This window comes from Solea senegalensis, linkage group LG21 (genome assembly GCF_019176455.1).
Source record: "Solea senegalensis isolate Sse05_10M linkage group LG21, IFAPA_SoseM_1, whole genome shotgun sequence".
NCBI lineage: Eukaryota > Metazoa > Chordata > Actinopteri > Pleuronectiformes > Soleidae > Solea > Solea senegalensis.
In genome coordinates this window covers 904,545-922,500 of record NC_058040.1, presented here as the reverse complement: position 1 = coordinate 922,500, position 17,956 = coordinate 904,545, and the positions used below count along the sequence as shown (strand labels likewise).

The 17,956-nt window shown below is 44.7% G+C and overlaps 1 protein-coding gene across 2 annotated transcripts in view; it reads left to right on the top strand.

The window, feature by feature from the left end:
* Positions 1–17,492, top strand: part of tsc1b (TSC complex subunit 1b) — a 17,839-nt gene extending 347 nt beyond the window's left edge. The window contains exons 2-22 of one of the 2 annotated variants that reach the window (XM_044012395.1): positions 3,532–3,761; positions 3,909–4,012; positions 4,868–5,020; positions 5,778–5,922; positions 6,024–6,178; positions 6,756–6,829; positions 6,908–7,086; positions 7,197–7,315; positions 7,603–7,768; positions 7,887–8,008; positions 8,841–8,934; positions 9,123–9,230; positions 9,501–10,122; positions 10,997–11,040; positions 11,359–11,525; positions 12,631–12,813; positions 12,904–13,014; positions 13,661–13,783; positions 14,611–14,798; positions 14,897–15,070; positions 15,539–17,492. In XM_044012395.1, the coding sequence (XP_043868330.1) occupies positions 3,653–3,761; positions 3,909–4,012; positions 4,868–5,020; positions 5,778–5,922; positions 6,024–6,178; positions 6,756–6,829; positions 6,908–7,086; positions 7,197–7,315; positions 7,603–7,768; positions 7,887–8,008; positions 8,841–8,934; positions 9,123–9,230; positions 9,501–10,122; positions 10,997–11,040; positions 11,359–11,525; positions 12,631–12,813; positions 12,904–13,014; positions 13,661–13,783; positions 14,611–14,798; positions 14,897–15,070; positions 15,539–16,226 (3,828 nt within the window). In that variant the 5' untranslated portion in view covers positions 3,532–3,652 and the 3' untranslated portion in view covers positions 16,227–17,492. Of the gene's footprint in view, positions 1–3,531; positions 3,762–3,908; positions 4,013–4,867; positions 5,021–5,777; positions 5,923–6,023; positions 6,179–6,755; positions 6,830–6,907; positions 7,087–7,196; positions 7,316–7,602; positions 7,769–7,886; positions 8,009–8,840; positions 8,935–9,122; positions 9,231–9,500; positions 10,123–10,996; positions 11,041–11,358; positions 11,526–12,630; positions 12,814–12,903; positions 13,015–13,660; positions 13,784–14,610; positions 14,799–14,896; positions 15,071–15,535 lie in introns of both variants that reach the window. The other variant, XM_044012394.1, reaches the window with a different exon arrangement.
* Positions 17,493–17,956: the final 464 nt, after the last annotated feature.

Genomic DNA, 17,956 nt, shown 5'->3' with positions numbered 1-17,956 from the left:
TCGTCGCGCCACTAACGACGCGTCCGCTGCGCTTTTCCGCCGCGCGAACGCGAAGTGACGGAGAAATGAGTCCCCGAGCGAGTGTGGTCGCTGCTCCCAGCTAGCGTTAGCTCTCGGCGGCTTGTTTGTCTCCAGTGAGCCGCTGATGTTCGTCGCTGCTTTTTCACGCATCGTCGTGGATTTGTCTGCGTGTCGTGGTCACGCCGCGGCGCTTTGTTTGATAAAAGCTGCTCGTGACTTCATAGAGAGAGGATGAAATAAAGCCAACGCTGCCCATTGTTCTCTCACAGTTGTTTACGACAGTCAGCAGCAGTGGACACATGGACACATGGACATGTGTGTCCTCGAAGACCTTTAACTGTCTCATCTTACTGACAGATCCTGATCTGAATTACAGATGTTCTCCAAAAACAGTCCTTTTTGAAGACATGGCAGACTCTGAGACTACCCACCATGTCCTCTGTCTCCTAGATTGTCCACTTCCCATGGTTTATAAGTCAAATTGGTCTGTGTTTGATGTCAACACAGGGTCACATTAAGGAATCCGTCTGTCACGGTCTATGATTCAAACCTGGTCCTGTGTTTGGTCAGAGTCTGCTCCAAGATGATTCATGTACATGCTTGAATGACATTCATTCATTCATTTATTCATTCATTCATTCACTCTGGCAGAGAGAGAGAGACGCGTCCCACAGAAGACAAACATGATTGTGTGTCATGGACATGTCCCTGGAGAATTCTCACTAATGCTGGCAGGGAGACACTAATGCAGCCTCTGAGCGAGTATTTACTTTATTTTACTATTTATTTTGCACGTTTTGTCGTTGACTTCTTCTTCTTCCTTTTGTCATTATGTTCAAATATAACACTGACAGGCGCTGATTATCTGGCAAATACCTAATAATGGTTGACCAGTCCAATCCCTCACACAGCAGCAGTGGTCAGTGTTTCTCTTAAATGCACCTGAATATTAAATCTCAAGAATCTCTGTTTTCATCTTCCAGCTCCATCAAAGTTGAGTTAAACTTGTAACATCTGTATTTGTGTTGATATTCTTAAAACTTTAATTTATGGACCAAATACAGAACAATCTGTCTGTTTCTTGTTTATATTTATTACCATTTAAGATGTGTGAGGTAAAATGATTTCCTTGTGTTGTAAAAACAGTTGGATTCCGATTATAGTCACAATTAGTGATACATTACTAATGGGTTCATGGGTTAAGCATGGGTTAATAGACCTTTAGTTTTCTTTATGTTTAACGACACAGAACGTAATCATTTGCGTGTAATCTATGTAAATGATTATTTAATTTGATTTATTTTGCATAGATACAGAGCCACAGGAGGCAGAAAGTACGTTTGACTTATTCTAAGCCTCCACCTTAATATAAAATATTAATAAAATGTGTTCCATTAGACAACAACAGCACAGAAATAATACATAAACAAGGGTAATAAAAAGCAGTTATGAGATCGTCTTTATTGCATCTTTGACAACACAGCACAGGAATAGTTTTTTAGCTAAATGAGAAAACACATGAGATATTATGAAAGTTAAGGTGCTAGTCTAGTGAGTTTGTTTTAATCTAATTTTGTATGTATTTTCTTCATCACTATATATAATAAATATAATGATTATCAATGCAACCATTTAAAACCAGGAAAAGTCATCACACATACTTTATCATCATATAACGATATCCAAACTCTAAGACCAGGTCTTATCTCATGTCAGCTTATACAGATGTGTATAGATATAATATCTATATATTGACCAGACGTAGAATCAATCACATCGTTGAAAAACATTGGATTCACAAGGTTTAACACTAAACCTGTTTACAGACCAGGACCAGGACCAGAACAGCTAACATTTTAGGACCGGGATGTTTTTCTGTTTTATTTTTATCTAAACGTCCACAGGAGAAATATCCTCCTGTTATTTTCACTCTGTTCATACATGGACGTGGTCAGGCTGCATAAAGCTTCTTTGTGCTAACGTCCAAACTGACACACGGACACACACACTCACTCACACTCACTCACACACACTCACACACACACACACACACACACACACTCACACTCCCTGTAAGAACTGGGAAAAACATCCTCGGCTGAATCCTCCTCACAGTAACCGCATGACTGAGCAGTTAATTGATGAACAGGGAGACAATCGTGTTGTGATTGGACACACGGGGACACATTCTCGTGTTCTTTTAATATTATTGTTATTATTAACAAGAATAATTATAATAATAACAAAATTAGGGCTGCAACAACCAATCAATTACCAAATGAATCCTCAGCTATTGATTATACTGTATACACACACACACACACACACCTTCACACAAAAATTGCTTGTATAACATGTTTAACAAAGTAAAACGTCATCAGTCATATCAGTGGATCTTTCCGCGTTACGCCACTATCTGATAATAGATTTTAAAGTCACTATTGTCTGATACAGAGACGAGCAAAACCACGACAAACACACAAGTTGCAGCGTCTCCTTCACGACTTCCTCTCGTGTTCTGGTGACTAACTCGGTCTCAGTCACTGCTGCAGGGAGAGCGGCTTCTTCTCTGACACATGATTTCACTGGAAATTATATCAAATTTGTTGGAATTTGGCTCAACCTCTAAATGTCTCATTTTAGAAATAAGCTCCGCTTCCTTTGTCTTTGTTTCACCGAGCATCTGAATTCATGTTATGCTGCTGCTGCTGCTGCTGCTGCTGCTGCTGCTGCTGCTGCTGCTGCTGCTGCTGCTGAGTGTTTCTCTGAGGTTTTGGAGGTGGATGTGATGCCGCGTGTAGACGGCGCCCTCAGGATAATGGCCTGCTTATTAGGATTACGATGGAGATTTTCATGGCTCTGCCGTAACCAGCCTCCATTTAAAATCCCCTAATAATTACAACCTAATATACTGAACTTGTGGTTTATAAAAGTCGATAAATCTATATTTTCACAGAGTTTTAGAAGTTTTCTGCCGCCTGTTTACTTGATAAATCCATTCAGAGTTTTCTGTCTGGACATTTTTGAATTGTTTGTGTTTTGAAAGGCAGACAGAAGCGCTTTCATCACCATCGTTTTATTATATACTTAATCTTTTTTTAACGTGTTTCTGTTTGGCATTGTTAAGCACTGAACTGTCTGAGCTGCATTTTATGAATGAAAGGTGCTATACATCTGAATTATTGTCCTACTGATGATGAAACACGGGTCTTTATTTCTTGTTATTGGATTATTGCCCAGTCCTTATCAATAAAAGGATTTCATAATAATTGACCAAATGATAAATAATAATGTGATAAAAGCCATATATCAGTTCTAATTTTAGTTCTAAACCAGTTATTAAAAATATGGCGTATTACTGAAGTTGAAGTTATAGTTGTTTGTATTATTTGTGATTGTTTAACATTTCTATTTTATCAGATGGAGGGAAAAAGGAAATCGGCTCAATATGTAGACCAGAATAACCCCTGCTGGTTCAGATGTTCATGTGTTTCTCCTGCTGTGACGCAGAGGTGCCTGGAGACTGTATTGGAGGGTGGGTCCAGGAGTTCTCCAGGCAGGCGGGGACGGACACAGCGAGAGAGACGCCGCTGCCTCCACCTCCTGCACCACCACCACCACCACCACCACCATGGCCAGGGAGCAGCCCAACGTGGGGGACCTCCTCCCACTCCTGGAGACCTCTGACCGCCACCAGCTGGAGGAGATCAGAGGCCTCATCAATGAGCAGCTCAGCACAGGTAAGACTTGTGTAAAGACTTGTGTAAAGACTCGTGTAAAGACTCGTGTTAGGAGCCAAATCAACTCCCTGCTGTGAGAGTCACCCCATAGTTTGTCTGCCTCTCTTTTTAAAGTTGTTTTATTTCTGTATTCAATTCCTCTCAAAGAGCGAGGGTCGATGTTGCTGAACAGCCTGGTCGACTACTTTTTGGAAACAAACTCTGCACAGGCCGTGAATATCCTCTCCTCCGTCAGAGAGCCACACGATAAGGTGAGAAACAGTGACAGGGGAATCTTTCCACGGAGAAGGTCGTGAACTTTGGGGAGATGAAGAGACGGAGAGTCCAAGTCCTTCACCTGTGTTCACCACAGTCCTTCACCTGTGCTATTCATTCAAATATAGCAGAAAATACAAACTGTCATTCATTTACAGTTTAGATGAAGTTTCTCAGCTCCATCAGAGGGAGTTGTGGAAATTGAAACTGGATTATTGTGACCACTGTGATGCTCCCAGCCTCTGCAGGGTCTGACCCCTGAGTGAGGACACAGCTGTCGACATAAATCAGGCTGCTTTGCAAAAAAATCCATTTTTATTTGGAGGATTCGATATTTACCCATAAAATCCTTTCAGTCAGTCTTTTGAGTGCGTGCAGTTTCCTGTCTCCGGTGTGCTAATCTGGCAAGAATTTAGGCCAGACTCACAATAGTAATAATTGATCACAATAGTCTCATGTGGGTCTGTGAGTCAGCAGATTTGTTCATTACTTCACCACCGATGATGTAGAACCAGTCTTTGTTGTCGTGATTGTTGCTCAGTGCCACAGTTTAATTAGTTTGTTTCCTCCCTTCTCTCCTCAAAACAACACAAACATTTACTGTTGGACATACAGCGCTCACAGCACCCTCTGCTGGACAACTTAAAAATGTTATATTATATTATATATTATAACATTAATATTGTTTAACGATGCACCAGGCAGTTTTAGATCTGTGAAAATCTCTTTCATGGAACTTATTCTGTGAATGCAACTGTACGAACTTTTTAAACCACCAGTAACTGTGTTAAATACATGTCTAATCCTTGTGTCCCGCCTCCTCTTCTTCATCCTGACTCCCTCGCCATCAGCACCTTCTGGACAGGATGAACGAGTGTATGACCAAACAAGCCTGTCGACTGCCCACCCTCACCCTGCTCGGCCATGTGATCCGCAAGCAGCCGTCCTGGATCCACAAGATCGCCCGGTACCCTCTGCTGCTCTCGCTGCTCAAATGCCTCAAGGTAACAGCTCTTTACACCACTCAGTGAGTCTTTCAGTGGGATTGAGTGGATGTGGAGCTACAGTGAGCTGTAGGCGGGTCAATTCACAGCTATATATTTGCACTGCACCTTTATAGACCCGTTGCTTCTCCTGGCTAAACTGTTGCACAGGTTGTTGTTGTTGTTGTTGTTGTTGTTGTTGTTGAAGTGTGACCTGTAGGTCTGATTCCAGCGTGTTAATGATTCGATTCATCGCTCCAGTCTTCTTAGTCTTTTCAAATGAGGCTCAAACTTTTCTTGATTTAATCGTTGATTTGATGAAAGTTGCTAGAAGTCGAGCGATTCAATGTGATGCTCGACCGTGAAGTTAGTTTCATGTTGGATGTTGCACACGCTCTCTCAGATCCAGCATTGGTCTGCTTTCCCCAAACTAGCTTCACGACAAACTTCTGTGTTTGAGGGCCAGCTGAGAGATGCGTTCAAGGAACCTTGTAAATGTCAACACTTCAGCCACCTTGTTGTAATAGATGCACTGCTGCTGCACAATGTAGGAAGTTATTATGTCACTGGAATAGTATGGAAACCTTTTTGCAATGCAATTATTGATAAAATATTCATTTATTTGATCTTTCAGTTTAAGTTTTTCTACTTAATTTTCAGTGTTTGAAATATTTTTATTGCAAATCTTCTGTGAACATTTTTAGATTTTTGATCATTTTTTTAGGGGTTGGGAAGCTTTTGTTATTCGTGATTGATCGTCTCGATTCCTTCCTGTCAGACTGATACAGATGTGGTGGTGCTGATAACTGGCGTGCTGGTGCTGATCACCCTGTTACCCATGATCCCTCAAGCTGGGAAACAACACCTGTGGGAGTATTTTGACATCTTCGGCCGCCTGGCTTCCTGGAACCTTAAAAACCCTGGTGAGATTGTTTCTCCTTTTCCGTCGTCTTGTCCTCGTGACAGTGAAGGTTTCACATGTCTCCGCCCCGAGCTCACGTTTGTGCATTTGTCACACGCCCAGGACACGTCTCAGAGGTTTATCTGATCCATCTGCACGCCAGCGTCTACTCACTCTTCCACCGCCTCTACGGCATGTACCCGTGCAACTTTGTGTCCTACCTGCGATCCCACTACAGCATGAAGGAGAACATGGAGACGTTTGAGGAGGTGGTGAAGGTGAGGATTTGACCTTTACCATTGTTTTTTTTGGTAGTATCTATGAAAATATTTAGGAGGATCTCATGGAACATTTCAGACATCGAGGGTTTTATTGGTGTTCCAAACTGATCTAAGCGGGAATAGACAGGCGCGTGCTGGCCACAGTTTTTGCATGAGTCATCACAGTGTCATCACAGTGTCATCGCGACGTCATCACAATGTCATCACGACGTCATCAAGACGTCATCACAGTGTCATCAAGACGTCATCACGACTTCATCGCAGCGTCATCACGATGTCATCGCAACGTCATCGCAGCGCCATCATGACGTCATCACGCTGCCATCACGACGTCCTGTGTCGGTGATAATCGGGGCAGAATAACACTCTCGTGGTGTCACGCTGCTGGAGCACTCGTGGTGTTCTCTGACGTCTCAGTGACTCAGAGGTGACGTGATGTGAACAGAACACCGAGCGTGACTAGTTTGCTCCTGGTCTCTGTGAATGTTTCTGTGTAACAGACTTTGTCTCGTTTGGTGTGAACGGTGACGATGGTGACACAATCACAAATCTGTTCTTTGTTTCCTAAATTCAGCCGATGCTTGAACACGTGCGTTTACACCCTGAACTGGTGACGGGAACCAAGGACCACGAGCTGGATCACACCAGGTGAGTCGCCTGCTGCTGTACCTACGCGCTCTGATGTCTAAACTTCCTCTGTAATAATCGCTCTCTTCACCAATGTAGATGGAAAAAGTATGAAATCCACGATATCGTCATTGAATGTGCCAAAGTTTCTCTGGACCCTAAAGAGGCCTCCTGTGAGGAGGGCTACGCCACCATGCCTGAGAGCTTTTACCCCCAAATCCACATGCGACCACAGGACTGCACCTCCAGCCCTTACACTGACCTTCACAGCAGCTACGGTCAGAGTCAATGTTTCCTTTATCTTCAAACTGTCCTCACAGGAACAGAACAGGCTGCAGATGACGTCCATGTCAACCACTGATCAGACCATCTGTCTCTTTGACAACAGGAAGCTCTTCTTCAACCCCGTTCTCCACTCCTCGGCAGCCGCTGGCCCCTCCCCTGTCCTTGCCCCCTTTCTCAGGGACACAGTCCTCACACCGCAGTCCCCAGACCTCCAGACGCCAGGTGAGATCGTCAGAGTCCTGCCCAGTAACTGATGATGGTAGCAGAGCTTTGGTTTCACTGTCGCACACGGAGTCATGTTTACACTTCATGTATCGACTGTCAGTGAATCACTCGATTCCTTTTCTTCCTCAAAGTCCTCGATCGGTGCTTTAAAACCAGATCTAGGTATTATAACGTTCAGGACTTTTGTAGAACTAATTTACGAATGAATTATGAAAGGGTGAACTCGGGGATGACGTCACACGCAGCGTCTACATATAAATGTTTGCTTTTCGTCCGTTTTCCAGAACTCCACCTGTGAACTCAACTCCTCCTGCGGGGGGAAGGACCCTCTGTGGAGCCCCTCCTCTTTGTGTGGCATGGCCACGCCCCCTTCCTCCAGGGGCATGTCACCCAACTTGGAGCTGTCCCACAGTGCCTCACACCTGCCCAGCCGCTTCCACTGCACATCAGGTACATCAGTGTGCAGATGATGATGATGATGATGATGTTGTTGTTGTTGTTGTTGAAACGTGTGCGACGCTGCGGATGTTTGTCTGTTTTACCAGCTGATGGTTGTGTTTGTGTGCAGGAGGGAAAGGAACGCCGGCCTCCAGCACTCCAGCCACGTCCTCCCCACCACCCACTCTGTCAGATGACTTCCCCATAATCTCATTACCAACCAACACAGTCCAGTCCAGTCCACCAAGGAAGGTATGCTGCCTCTGTGCCGCCTCTGTGCCGCCTCTGTGCCGCCTCTGTGCCGTCTCTGTGCCGCCTCTGTGCCGCCTCCCCTTCATTTTAAATCCTGCTCTCTCTGTCACTTTGTTTGTCACTGACAGACAAACCAGTGCTGTTTTATTTAACTGGTCCTGTAACCCTGGTCCAGGGTTTGAATCCTGTCAGATACTGGACTTGCTACCAGTGTTGTTCTTGGCAGCCATTCTAGATTTAGTCTTAGTCTTTGGACTGAAATGCTTTTTAGTTTTAGTCAAATTTGAGTCATAGTGTGATAGTTTTAGTCGATGAAAACTCAAAAAGGTTTTAGTTAAAAAAAGAAGTCTTTTCACCAGTATTTTCATGCATTGATGCCGACTTCATCGTACAAGAGTGTCTCACACATAAGTTGTGAAAATGACATTTCCTCGGCCGGCTCTAGGTCGGCTTGAAAAAGCTTGGAGCGATGGTGGTTTACAGTGATTATTGTCGTTTCCTTTTATTTTTAAGACTCATTTTCTTTTATTATAACATTTTATAATAAAAATATAACGGGAAGCACCCACACACACACACACACACACACCAAAAAAACAAACACATTTTCTCTTTACATGGAGTGAGGTGATGATGTTTCTCACGTGAGACGTTTGTGTAAATGAATCTGAGAAAACATTAAAACAATTAAATTGTAACGGATTAATAACTAAAGTCTGAATCTGAAGCTTTATCCGTCTGTTATTCAGGAGACGTGAGATCAGCTGTGGTCGACCGCTGACTCACCCGCTGAGATTTTCTCTGAAGAAACAATAATGTTGTGACTTTTCAGGATCGTCGACATGCAGAAGGTGGAAAACCTGTGCTGGTGAGACAGGAGCCGGTGAAGGACGTGGAGAAAAGTGCCGAAATATCAGCCAACAGAGGTGAGTCAGCGTGACTCTCATTCATAGTGATTAGTCTTTTCAGTCCTCTGAGACTGAGACGAAGCAACTGTCACACAAATATATAACGACCACAGATTTGTAGTTTTAAATTCTTTATTATAATAATAATAATTGTTATTATTATTATTATTATTATTATAAGTCGTCCTCTTGTGTTTCTGCGTCAGATTCAGGAGCTGCTGAGAACGTCTCCATGACTTTGACCGAGCTGTCGGTCTTCATGAAGAAACAGGAGCTGGAGCTTCAGCTGAGAACAGAGAAGGAGAAGGAAGAGGGTGAGTGACGCAGAAACCTGAAAATAATCTGCTTATTTAATGATGTTGAAGGAAACAATTGTGTTTTGCTGAATCTGTTCCAACACAAGGCTTAGAATGAAAGAAGTGACTTTTTTGAATATTGTTTTGTTTCCGTGTATTATTTGAATCAGTACATACAGTATAATAATATGATGATGATTATCAATGCAGCATCTTTTGAAACCAGGAGAAGTCAGCACAGATGAATGTGTTGAATGTGTTGAATGTGTTGTTTTGCCTCTGCTGCAGCCGCCATCACAGAGGAGCTGCTGAAGATCACTGAAGAGAAGCAGGAGCTGCCGAGTCTGAGGGGCTTCGACTCCCCGTTCTTTCACACCACCGAGACTCTGACCGGCTACCAGGCGCAAGACAAGACGCACTCCAGCGTCCAGGCCGGAGGCTCGGTCAGAGACGCCCACCGCGTCAGCTCAACACCAGACAAAGCAGAGAACACGGTGAACAGCAGCGGAGGAGGAGGAGACAGCAGGAGCTCGGCCCTCGGTCTGGAGCAGTCCTGGTCCTTCCAGTCCTGTTTCACGCCCATAGATCACCACCTGCACCGCAGCCCCTCCGCACTGGACGACGAGGTGGCCAAACTGGGGATGTTCTCCCCGAGCCCGCGCAGCAAGACCCCGGCGCCCGTACCCTACGAGTCCTTCTTCGACCTGGCTCTGCCCAGAGCGGCGTCGCTCTTCGTGGGACAGAAGACGACGGAGGCGGTGCACAAGGCGGCGCTGGAGAAGCTGCTGCAGAGGGAGGAGGGGCTGGAGGACGGGGAGGAGGAGGAGGGCGTCGTGTCTGCGTCACCACTGGAGGTGCTGGATCGCCTAGTTCAGCAGGGGAGCGACGTGCACGACAAAGTACTGAAGAGGTGAGGATTTATCGTTTTCTGCTGTTGTGATAGTAAAGATAATAATAATAATAATAATAATAAACTTTATTTATACAGCTCTTTTCTTAACAATGTTACACTGCAGAATCAGCCTTACTAGAAATAAATGAAAGATTCTTAAACTGATTAAAAATGTTTGAATTAAAATACTTTTGAGAACCTGATAATATTTATTTATTTCTCTGTATAAACCACTCTCTCTCACGCACCCCCGGGGGGGCCCGCCCCACTGTTTGAGAATCACCGGGGTAGAGACAGACGAGAGTGGCTTTTTAAGATGAACAGCGCCGTCAGCTGATGATCACACAGGAAGTTCTCTGTTTAGAGGTTTGGTGATGTAGACTGGAGCGAGGACGTTTAACACGTAGGTTCTAGTGACATGAGTCTGACTTATTACTTTACTTTCACTACTTCAGTAATAAAAAAATAACCTTTAACATTTTAGTCAGCCCTGTTTCTAAATCTGCAGTGGTTTCTTTTTCTCTTCTCTGCACTGAGTTTGTTTTCACGCCCAGAAGAGAACAAGTATGACATTGTTCACAAGGCACCGCCCCCTTTCTCCTTTCTTTACACACACACACACACAGAGTCCAGAGACAGCGTTGGTCACCTCTGGTCACTGAAGACTGAATCTTTACTCGTGTCATCAGAGAAGAAATCACCCGTCACTCACGTGTTCTTGTAACATTAATTGAACTGTTTCTGTTGACAACATGTGCACAAACATGGAGGAGTCTTCCATCTGTTGCCTATTATTATTTGTTGACTATGATTATCACACGGTCACACTGTGTCTGAAAGGTTCTTCTCTGGTGTCTGTAAATGTAAAGTGTGTTTCCTCGTCTCTTCTCAGATTACCTTTGCCAAGTAAGTCCGCTGACTGGACGCACTTTGGAGGTAAAGCACCACACCCACAGTGTCGCTCACTGATTATTGATTATTGATAATCCAGGCATGACCAGTGATTCATCACGTCAAGTCTGGACGAGGAGTTTGTTTGTTTTCAAAACACGACGTTTCCCGCAGTTCTGCAGAAAATGAAAAAAGTAAATTATTAACACGCTTCATTTCCTCTGTGCTGTCAATCTAAGTTTCAGCTGCTCGTGTGTGTGTGTGTGTGTGTGTGTGTGTGTGTGTGTGTGTGTGTTAATCGCACATGTATATGATGATGATGATGATGATGACGACGGTGATTAACCATTGCGATCTCCCCAGGCTCGGCTCCGCTGGACGAGCTTCACACGCTGCGCAGTCAGCTGCTCCTGCTGCACAACCAGCTGCTGTACGAGCGATACAAGAGGGAGCAGCACGCCGTCCGCAACCGACGCCTCCTCCGACGCATCATCAACGCCACCGCGCTGGAGGAGCAGAACAATGCCATGGCAAGTTCACACCGCCTCCTTATCACAGTTTTACCTCCACCAAGCAGGTTGTGTTCTCAGGGGGCGTGGCTTTGTCTGTACACTAACATCCAGTGATCACCGGAGTATCTTCACATTACATTTTGGTAATCTACCCAATGATCACATTTTTAAGAAATCCATGTTTCTTATAAACACTAAGTAAAACTGTAAAAAAACAAAAAAACAAATCATATCTCTGTCAGAACTCATCATATGTAAATTAATCTGGGTACTATCAGACTAGGTTTCATCTGGATCTGATCCAGTAAATTTAAATGTAACATCTGCGACTCTGACTGTGTTCACCTCTTCAAATATTTCAAATATTCTACTCTCTGTTTTTAAGATAAGATAAGATGCACTGTTATTATTATCATTATTATTAACTTCAGATGTTTATGTAAGAAAGTAACGAGTGCTGTCAGTTTAACGTGTTATTAACGGCGTTAACACAAACCCATTTTAACGGCGTCCATGTTTTTATCGTGAGATTAACGTTCTTTTTGACCGAGCAAACTTTGTGTTTTTGTTGCTGTTGCAACAACTAGTGACGTTAGGAAAACTACAACAACACACCAGATCTAACTAGACCACAAACACAACAACAGACACGCTGCACACACGTGTTTGGGCTAATGTTGTGTGCTGAGCAGCCTGGATCATTTCTGATAGTAGTAATGATGTATGCAGTGTTACCAACCAAGCTGATTATTGATTATCCAGACATGACCAGTGACTGGCTCCACCCACGAGGCAAAAAAGATTAACTTTGTCTTGTTGAGCTACGCGGTCATGAGGCTCAGTCCACAGTCCAAACACAAGCCAGACTCAGGACTTTACCAGTCCAAACCACACTGTACTGAACCGAACCGAACCATGATGGAAACACAACATTTATCCGACTGTCCTCTCTAAAACTGCTGAACAACAATGTGTGTGTGTGTGTGTGTGTGTGTGTGTGTTCATCCCTGATGCCACTTTCCTTTTGATGAAAAGTTTCACAGTCTGATGCAAACTGCCTGAAAACATGGAGACCTTTATCATCTGTGTGTGTGTGTGTGTGTGTGTGTGTGTGTGTGTGTAGAAGGGCCAGCTGAACCTGCAGAGTGTGGACATTTTGTCTCTGAGGGAGAGTCTGCAGGTGGAGCAGCAGAGATACCGGCAGCTGTGGGAGGACAGAGAGACGGTGGTGACCAGGCTGCACAGTCAGATCAGACAGCTGCAGCAGGGCCGAGACGACTACTACACCAAGAACCAGGAGCTGCAGGTACACGCACACGCACACGCACACGCACACGCACACGCACACACGGGTACAGAAGAGTCACCTGTTCTAATCTGGTTCTGGTTTCTCCAGAGTAAACTGCAGGAGTGTCAGAAAACGATGGATGAACTGGAGGCGGAGCTTCAGAGAGCCAATAACAAAGTGTGTCACACTGGTCACCTCCTCAACCAGATGACCATCAAGGTAAAGAAGTGAACACCTGGTGAATGTGTAACAACAAAAACACAATAAAAAGTCAATCTAAAAGTAAATATACACAAGAGTGTCATCGAACGCCACAGTGTGACACGAGCAATATGCAAATACGGCGTGATGATGTCACAGATGATACTAATGAGCGTACGACGTGTTACAGCGACCTTTAAGTCTGGACACAAGGAACTGACGAGGTCATCAAGAACTGTGGTGGACACTGTGGTCTTCACCGACCCCCCGTCACCTCCCTGTAGACACACACACACACACAGTGTCCCAGGGCTCCGTTGCCGTGGAAATGTGGTCCGTCCCTCTCTATTTTTAGGTGTTTGACTGGAGGCTCGGTGTGTTGTTGTTCTGAACACAGTTTTCTCCTCTGACCCAGACTGAACTGAGATCCTGTCAAACGCAGGAAACTGCTTGTTTAAATCAGACGTGCATCCACACACTCCACCGGAACTTTCCAGACAAACGTTACATAATTGTCACACCGCACTTCTAAAATATAATGTTTCCTCATTAGAGTCGAACACAAATGTCAACATTTAGCTGCTGACGCTAAAAACCCCAATGATTCCAACACATTTCTGTTGTAATGTTTTAACCTCCGTCATTTGTCTTGTGTGTCCTTCAGCTGAGCAACAGTGAGAGCACACAGCAGCAGATGAGCTTCCTGAACAAGCAGCTGCTGCTCCTCGGGGAGGCACATAAGCTGTCCATGCAGGAGTTACACCACAGCTCCACCGATAATACAAAGGTACACTCTAACTCTGTGTGTGTGTGTGTGTGTGTCAGACTCTGCAGAGACGACGTACTGAGGTGAAAACAGGGACACTAATTGGGTTTGTTGGGCGTTGAGTCAGAACTGTGCAACACTGAGGCTTTTGTTTTTAGTTTCACAGGAAGTCACAGGAAGCTTCATCCCAAATATGTCATTAGAAGTGTGTGTTAATGTGTCACGGATCCATTTGTGTCGTTAAATTGCGTGTTTTTTTTCTGCCTGTAAACAAAGTTCAAAACTCTCATGTTCTCATTGATTTAGATAATAACAGACGTCTATAGAGTCTATATTCTGATATATAGAGACATATGTGGATGTGAAGCTGCACACAGGTGTGTGAGTGATGCACTGTAAAATAAGATATAAATCTACTGTTCATGATCTGTATTACATGATCTTAAACTACACGGATTATTACTTTTCATTTCAGATAAAACCTGCTGTATTTCTCTAAATACAATCACTATAAATATGATCAAATTCTGCTATAACACGAATAATTAAGCTTAGTCGTAGGATTAGACATTAATAGGATTGTGTTATTATTGTTATAATAGTTATATATAGTAATAATAATAAATATTATTTATTAAGAGGAATTAGGATTAGACATTGCCTAAAATGAAAAAGGTCAAACATTTCTGCACGTTTGACTGACAGATTACAGGAAATGGTCGAGCTGGATGATTGCAAACCAGGAAGTGACTGAGTAAAGTCAGTTAGGTCAGAAATGGTGAGTGTTAATAGTTTCTCTTTGATTTCCTCCTCCTCTCCGCTGTCGTCGTTCATCACTCGTCTCTCAGGAGACGCAGATGCTGCAGGTGTCTCATGTGAAGGAGGTGGAGACGCTGAAGCAGAGTCTTCTGCTCCAGGGTCAGAAGCTGGAGGCAGCGCAGCAGAGAGTGTCAGAGCTGGAGACCCACCTCTCCAAGAAGGAACACCTCATCGCCGAGCAGAAGAAGTTCCTGGAGGATGTCAAGTGTCAGGCAAAGTGAGTGTCGGACCATTCTGAGCTTTCACTGAGACTGCAGCACATGAACTTCTCTCCTGATTGCACCTGTCTGCTGTTCTCCCTGTCTCTCTGTTTAGGGCGGAGCTTCAGGCGTCGGACAACAGGTACCAGGCTCAGAGAAGAATCACTCAGCTGCTGCAGACTGAACTCCTGCAGCTCTACAGTCGCGTAGAGATCGAAGCTCCTGCCAGCAATGCTGCCAGCTCACCACCAGGGGGCAGAGCTGACCCACATGCCCCTGCTGACACCAGGTCAGGCTCAGGAGTGCACACTCTTACTGAGACTCAGAATCAGCTCTTTATGTGTTTCTCCAGAGAGACTCACTCTCCCACACCAACGTCCAGAGAGAAAACAGGGATTTTAACATCACACACACACACACACACACACACACACACACACACAGGTTGCCCCCGTCACTAAGTTCAAATGTCTTATTTTTTTAATTCTTTAATTCAGCTTTCAAAATCCTTTGTTCAGATTTACTTCAGTGACACAAAGTGACCACACGAGGCAGCAGAGGACCAGCAGCTCAAATCACTGATTTTCTCTCTTTGGCTTTGGTGTGGGAGAGTGAGTGGTTTATAAACTTCAGTTTCCTGTTGGAAAAGTCTGTCTCACAGTGAGATAAAGACGTGATCACGTGACATGGTCTCGTTAAGAGCTGTAACATCTGTGATGTTTGTGTGAAACATGTTTGATTATTTTCTCGTCAGCAGTGTCCCGGTGCCAGATGGACCCAGTAAAAGTCACAAGAATGAGGCGGCGGCCAGTAGATCACCACACGACTCCCCTCGTGGCAACGGCAGCACTTTATCGCCAGGGCAACCAAAGGCGAGCAACTCTTCCAAGTCATCAGCCAACGCCGTCAACGGCAGCCAGGACCTGGCTCCGCCTCTGCTGGTGGAGCCGCTGCTGTCCTGTCCCCACATGAGCCCGCTGGCACCGCTGCCGCCCGTCGACACGCCGCTCACCGTGGGCTCTTACCCCAGCGCCAAGAGCTTCCTGGGCATGAGAGCGCGCGAGCTGTTCCGCAACAAGAGCGAGAGCCAGTGCGACGACGACGAGGAGCAGCAGCCGCCGCCGCCGCTCCTCGCCGGCCTCGCTCACACTCTGAAGACTGAGCTGTGTGTGGAGCAGCCCGGCCCGGGCTACACCGGCCCTGTAAGCCCCGCCCCTTCCCTCGCTCCCACGCCTCCCCCCGCCTCGGTTCCCGCCGCTCCTCTCACTGTGTCCACTAAGCAGCCGCCATCAGAACCACAGCGGCAGCAGCAGAGAGGGTCCAACCAGGAGAGTCCCCGCAGGAAGGCAGGCGCCGGAGGGCGGGGTCAGGCAGGGGCGGGTCGCCCCCGGCAACAGCATCTTAAGATCATGGACTATAACGAGACACATCACGAGCACAGTTAAGAGACACAGACGGGGACAGACTTGTAATAATGGAGGAGAGCTACAAAATCAGCAGAGTAACATTTGTGCTACTCTGAAAAAATTCAGTGTTATTTGATCCATTCCTCAGAGTGGACAACAGGATTTCACCTTTGACCTTTTCTTTTGTATTCCACACTGATTCATTCCTCTGAACAATGTTGACAGGGACACGGAGTGAAGGAGGCAAAGCTCATGAATGTGATGAGGCGAAGACGCGCAGAGATCCGGAGGCTGAGCCTTAAACGCTCGTTCAACTCAAAACATTCAAAGAAAAGACGGCAATTGTTTGATTCACATCAAATCAAATCTGAAGAAATTCTGCAGGAATTCAGTGGCCACCAAAAATGTTTTAGGTTTTAGGAAACACTGATCCCAGACCTCACAGTGAAGAACCGGTTAAATGAAAAACACGGATTGAAATTCGGTTGGAAACAGAAGCAGGGCAGGATTTGGTTGTGACTCCGGATCGACTCGAGTGTTTAAAGCAGAACAAACTCATTGTTGTGTCTCATTGTTGCTCCATTCAATTGGAAGAATTAACATTTCCATACAAAACTCTTTTTTTCCATAATACTGTTTAATGTTGGGTTGTTTTTTGCGGGTGTGAGAAGGTGAAGGACGCGGCATCATGTTGATTCTCGTGTCCTGGTGAAGCTGCAAAGAGGAAAGTGTATGAAAATTAAGGAATTGATGAAGTTTTATTCATTTTTTTATGAATTCCACATTGTGTTGTACCTTTTTAACTCAGCGGTCCACGAGGTTTCCTCACAATTACATATCCTGAATTCAAATATCAACATTATTTTTGGTATTTACCACGAGCTGAGTGTTATTTTGGACGTGCCATGAAAACATTTGGCTCATTTCAGATGAAGGTGTTGTCATTCGTGCTGTGAGGCGACTGAAATCCGCCCGACAGGTGTTCCTTCCTGCAGGTCCGATAAACGCGACGTTGCCTCCTTCCTGCGAAGTATTAAGAAGTAAACTCTAAATCCTGTTGTCCACCGGGAGCTCCTGCTGTCATTTCCTTCTGCCTCGCTATCTAAAGCATGTTCAACAATCCACGTAAAACGCCGACCTTAGTAACTACAGCAAATCCTGACAGAAGGTACAATCAGCACAAACAAACTGAAGAGAAGCGCAGACGCAGAACCTGGGACTAAATGGCAAAAAAGGAAGTTCTTAAAGCAGTGGCTTGTGTTTAACTGTGAACAATAAAGATCGTCTTCAATGTTTTGCACTACATTTACTGACTCTTGCTTTGATTTATTCCTGAATGACTTCACATTCAGCTGTGATTTTCACTATTTACTGTTTTCCTCTGTTGGGCCTCACGAAAGTGTCAACTTTAAAACCAGCTTCTATGTAAGACGCGTTATTTAAAAAAGTATTTTTATGCACATATTGAAAATGTTGTTAAAAACAGTTCAATGTTCTGAAGCCAGGAAAGTGTTAGCCTAGCATGGAACTAGAAACAAACAATAAAAAACGACTTTCCCTCAGTGAAAATGTAAGTCAGTTAAATTTGAAAAAGTTTATTATCTGAGTAAAACAAGGCGTCCACAGGCTGTGGTTTGACGTTACATCCGGGACTCTTTCTTTTATTGACGCAGTGGTTTTTCAGGTGTGTCGCTGCTAATAGTGAAGCTAACGGTGAAGCTAACGCCTCATTCTTAATCAAATTTAGACCAAAATAACAAGTAAATTAA